General features: G+C 34.4%; 1 protein-coding gene across 1 annotated transcript; it reads left to right on the plus strand.

Moving 5' to 3' along the window:
* The first annotated feature begins 61 nt into the window (after positions 1-61).
* Positions 62-5,450, plus strand: timm8a (translocase of inner mitochondrial membrane 8 homolog A (yeast)). The gene is made up of 2 exons (XM_052150198.1): positions 62-264; positions 4,079-5,450. Exons 1-2 carry the CDS (start codon positions 154-156, stop codon positions 4,241-4,243), a joined length of 276 nt encoding a protein of 91 aa, XP_052006158.1. The 5' UTR covers positions 62-153; the 3' UTR covers positions 4,244-5,450.
* The last annotated feature ends 36 nt before the right edge of the window (positions 5,451-5,486 follow it).

Consider the following 5,486-nt stretch of genomic DNA (forward strand, 5'->3'; position numbering starts at 1 on the left):
TCCTCTAGATTTGTAGTTTTCTCATTGGCGCTTGACTCGATTGTTTCCTGTCTATCGAGACACGTTAAGGTCAACACAGCACTGGCACACTGTAGACTGGTCAGATACCACCATTTAGTGATTTGGGGTAGCGTTTTCTATTCTTCTCCCCCAATGGATAATCAAGCAGTCACGGCAGATCCTCAATTGCAGCAGTTCATCGAGGTCGAGTCTCAAAAGCAGAGGTTTCAACAGCTGGTTCATCAAATGACAGAAGTGTGCTGGGTAAGTGTGTTGCTGTTCTGCTAGCCTGCAGAAGGCATCCACTCCACACATATAAAAGACAAGTCTGACAAGGCATTGTTTGTAAAGTATGTCCTGTCTACCCACTGGTAATCTTCTAATCTATTCAGAATTAGATACTACAGGATGCAGTAGGCTCATTCTATAATTTAGGGCACATGCAATGTCAATTATATATATAACCAATTTCTTCAGAAATATAATTTTTTTTCCCAATAAGGGAACGCATGTTACAATATTACACAAATATTTTGTGCACCGCATGTTTTGTTTTGCTTGAAATTGCCATGATGCTTCTTAATTGACAGTTTTTGTATGGCCCGTTTTTGAACTGAGTGGGTCTTGTTCAAAATAATGAATATTTTTTTTCAAGTCAACGTGATCTATATTTGATTTTTTTTTTTTTTTATTTAAACACTTCAGAATAATAATAATAATAAAAAAATTGTATCTTATTTTACTCAGGTCTTCTAAATTTCGGTTAACTATGATACTAAACAAACACCCCCTGCAACTAAAAAATTATGTATTCCAAAACCATGTGACCATTTTGAACACATAGTGGCGAGGGTCCTTTAATTTTTGTTTTTTCAATATTTTAACTACAGTAACATATTGTCAAGGAGTATATTTGATTGTTCATCTAATTGTCAGTCAACTATGTTGGGTAAATCTATGTTTTGCAATATTTGTTATTATTTTAGCTAAAATATATAATACAAATTTTACCTGATTAAGAAAATGACGTAGTTGGCCAGGAAAGGCCTACTGTTGAAATTAAGAGTCAAAATGGGGGACTTGTCAACTAAAGTTACCTGTCAACTCTGCTAGCTAAGGGCCAGCTCTTGGGTAGCATATTTGACGGGACACTACTGTGTTCACTGATGATAATAAATTATTTTCTATTGATCTGTTTTTTTGTTTTGTTTTGTTTTTTTGTCATAATTTAAGCCTGTATCTTTCAGAGGACTCTGAGGGTGTGTGTGTCCTCGTGCATGTGAATCATGATAATTAGGAATTAAGGGGCATTTAATTGATTTTACAGAATTAAATGGATATTGTTCCTTTGTAAGTTAAAATTCTTCTTATGTAAATTGCATCATTGTTTTTTGAGAAAAAAGCAGGATATTGCTTTTTCAACTATGTAACTGTCAATGTCAAGTATGTTTTTTTTTTTTTACATTTCAAATAACAAGAATGCTGCTTCTGATATTTTTCAAGGTATATTTTACATTCACAAAGCATCTTTTAAAACTACCAAAATTATATTTAAGGCAGATTTATGATCAAACATTTTACTGTCATTAGTGATGGTGCTGAAAATATCACTTGACAATCTGCAAAAACATACAATTCTTAAAATAATTTTAAAAGAACTACTGCACATATGGTAGAATGGACAAAATAACCCTTCATTTTGTGTGTTACTTTAAGTGTAGCATTTAATAAGTGTGTGTAATGTCATGCGGTTTGTCCGTAACATATTTGACAAACTCACTAAGGAAAACATAGTTTCCCTTATAACATCAAAAAGGTGTTCAGTGCTTAAGCTTTGCAACTTATATATGCTACTTTAAAGAAATATATTAACCAATAGTTGTTTTATTGACATGAAATTTACCCCCAATTATAGAATGAGCCTGTAGATCTGGCAGGTGTTTTATTATGTAAGCGTAATCAACATTTACATTAAGGAACAATATTTCCTCCCTGGATTTGATTTTAAGGGCCATATTTTACATTTATGAGGGCATTTATTTCTAACCATACTTATAATTCTCTCATCATTTACTCACCTTCATGCCATCCCAGTGTATGACTTTCTTTCATCTGCTGAACACAAAAATAATTTTTCAGCTCTGCAGTTCTGTATGATGCAAGTGAATAGTGGCTGGAAAAGGATCTAAAAGCAGCATAAATATAATCCATAAGACTCCTGTGGTTAAATCCATATATTCAGAAGTATTATGATAGGTGTGGGTGAGAAATAGATAAATATTTAATTATTTTTTACTATTAATTCTCCTCCCTGCCCAGTAGGTGGCGATATACACAAAGAATATGAATGTGAATTGAGCTGTTTCTCATCCACACCTATAATATCGATTTCAACAGTGGACATTGGCAGCGCTGCCGTTTTAATAATCTTTTAATTATATAATGTGATAATGTTTGTTGATGTTAAAAAAGTTATTATAAAGGGATATCTATGGTGTATATTAAATATACACCATAGATATGTAGGTTCTTTCTGAATTATCGAAAAAACAGTTTTAACATAATTTAATAGGCCTGTAATATCACACTGAACATGGAACAGGTTAAAGAATACTCATCCTCACAAGTTAAACACAAACTTTTGCACAGTACTGTACATATACATGGAAAAAACTTGATCTTTAGATACAGTATATCTACAGCATCACATTAAACAAGGTTTCATCATTAAGTCCCATCGGTGATAAGGTTTGAAGTGTGTAGATCCAATAAATCTCCTGTCTCTGTAAAATCAGTTCAATGTTGCCTCCTCTTGGTGGCATCTTAACACTCAATGCCACAAACGCAGAGGAGACCTCATGATTAAATTCAACCAAATGAGCTGCGACAGGATAATTTAGATCTTTTCTCTTGATCGAACTATTATGTTCACTAATTTGTTGTTTTAACTGATGTGACGTTTTCCCCACATATCCAAGACCACAAGGGCAACGAATCAAATACACAACAAGGTTAGAGAAACAGGTGATAATATCGTTTATTGAATACCTTTTACCAGTTCACAGATGACAAATAAAGGATGATTTAAAAGTATTATTGCACTGTGCACAATTACCACATCGATAGTTACCATTTGGGATCAGACTAACCAGTCTCTGAGATGGTGCGTAAACCTTACTGCGGAGTTGGGCATGGACTAAACAATCTTTTAATTTTTAGTCCGTTTAAAAACGATAAGAGGAGGGTGCTGGAATAAAGCATTTAGCTCTGGATCAGATGTTAGCAAATGCCAGTGTTTTTTGAAAATAGATCTTATATGATAAATGTAGGTAAATATACTTACTACATCAAAAATAAATGCAAAGACATAATTTTAGCAATATTAATTTCTTTCACAAACAGTAGCCTATGTGCTGGGATAAGTTAGAATTTCCATGGGTTTTGTTCATATAAGATAAATGTTATATTATATTTGAACTCCTATCGGTCACAGCTATAGCACTTTAGAAATTAAAAACAGCGGTTTGTGATTTATTTGTTAGTTTATCCTAATTCACCAATCCTGATGGAAATTTAGAGAAGCCCAAAATCTCCAATAATCTTTCAGAAATGCACTGTTCAACCCCACAATAACACTTTTTAGGCATGTTCAGTTTATTTGAGCAAAGCACCCATAGACAGCAGTTCTTTTCTTCACTGCCATAAGCTTCAAAAAGGTAGATAGACAAATAGATTTTGTAATGTAATTTACATTAAAACATTTTGACAGTTGGAGTTTGAATAGTCTTGGCGCATTTGAACATTCAGCTCAGTGAAAACCGTAATTCTGATCAGTTAGAAAAGATAAAGCAACACAAGTCTTAACAGTGTGAAGGTCTGTGCCAAGTTTGGTGGATGTTGCTTGCTTGAAAGCTTGAGGAGGGGTAAGCCTACAATTGATAATTTTGGTCTTGGTTTAGGTATTTCGGAAAAATTACAGTATTTTGGCTTGATAATTATTATGCATGGTTCCTTAGCTATATACAGCAAGGATATCAGTTTTTGTTATAATTAATTATCTGTTAATGTGTCTTTTCAGGAGAATTGCATGGATAAACCTGGTCCAAAGCTTGACTCTAGGACAGAGGTTTGTTTTGTAAACTGTGTGGAACGATTCATCGACACAAGCCAGTTCATCCTCAACAGACTAGAGCAAACCCAGAAGAGTAGGGCATCTTTCTCAGAGACCATGACAGACTACTAGAGAACTATAGTCAATGTCTGGATGAAAAGACTGCACCAGTCAGCCACTTATTCAGGCTTTGGCATGCCAACATACAAACTTTGAGGTAACTGCTATCAACAAAGTGAACAAAATCAAATTAATTTTTCAAAGTGCCTCGTTTTGCTCCTTTTTTGTTTTGAAGGCCAGCAAGTCTCTAATCAGTACCATCGGTGTAGACATTTTCCATTGATAAGACTAGTACGCATACTGGAACATGATTTGAGTGGAACATCTCCTCTCATTGGTCCATTTGTATGGATCTAATTACCTGGAATTGGGGAGGAGGCACTCCATTCACTTCTTTTCAAAATACCAGTACTCCTGTCATACCATATCCGCAATGCATTGTCTTATTGGGAATGCTTGAAGATCTGTGGCATGTAATGTCTGTTGAAATGTGGACTTTTAATAAAAGGTGAAATAGCCTGCATTTATTTATATGATGCCTAAAAATGTCATAAGAGTTAGAAAGTTGGAGTAGTTGGAAAGCTTTGAATTAGATTTGTCAAAGAAGAGGTTAAAAGTTTAAGCTGGCTATTAAAATACTTTTTTTTTTTAACATGCACTTCAGATATGTAACAGAACAATGCACCACCTCAGAATTTCAGTTGTTGCAATTATTTCAAATGGCCTTACTCTATCACCTATGTAATCCATCCATCCATCCATCGTCAACCGCTTATCCTGTGTACAGGGTCGCGGGGGGCTGGAGCCTATCCCAGCTAACATTGGGCGAAAGGCGGGGCACCTATGTAATGCAAATTCTAAAAGTTGTCAAGCCCATATAGTTTTGTGTTTTAAACCAAATCTTGCTTCATACTGCATATATTTTGGCATTACATGTTCATTTGATTCTCCTTATTATAGATTAATGTAAACCTACATATAACCAAAAACAAGGTTGGTTGCAAAGCTGTTTGGTCCTAGAATAAATAATGTAATACATTTAATAAGATGTTGATGTACAGCAGACTATTAAACACTATGCTGCTACTGCATATACTATAAACGATAAAGTGTTGGGAAAAATCCTCCTTACCCTGAAAATATCAACAGTGTGGAACAGTAACAAACTGGTAAGATGATAATGGCAATATTGTTCTTGAAAATGTCAGAGAAGTACCGTGTATGCTAATACACAAAGCAGAAATGCAAATTGAAGTTATCCCACAGTAACAGGTTTTCTAAGTATGCTTGTACAGTTGCATATAGCAAATAGGTA

This window comes from Xyrauchen texanus, chromosome 19 (assembly GCF_025860055.1).
Source record: "Xyrauchen texanus isolate HMW12.3.18 chromosome 19, RBS_HiC_50CHRs, whole genome shotgun sequence".
Taxonomy (NCBI): Eukaryota; Metazoa; Chordata; class Actinopteri; order Cypriniformes; family Catostomidae; genus Xyrauchen; species Xyrauchen texanus.

What these genes read in the sequence shown, in the direction of transcription:
- timm8a (XM_052150198.1), top strand. Translation starts at nt 154, where the DNA reads ATGGATAATCAAGCAGTCACGGCAGATCCTCAATTGCAGCAGTTCATC. An exon ending in AAATGACAGAAGTGTGCTGG is followed by an intron (nt 265 to 4,078) that starts GTAAGTGTGTTG and finishes GTGTCTTTTCAG; the next exon opens with GAGAATTGCATGGATAAACC.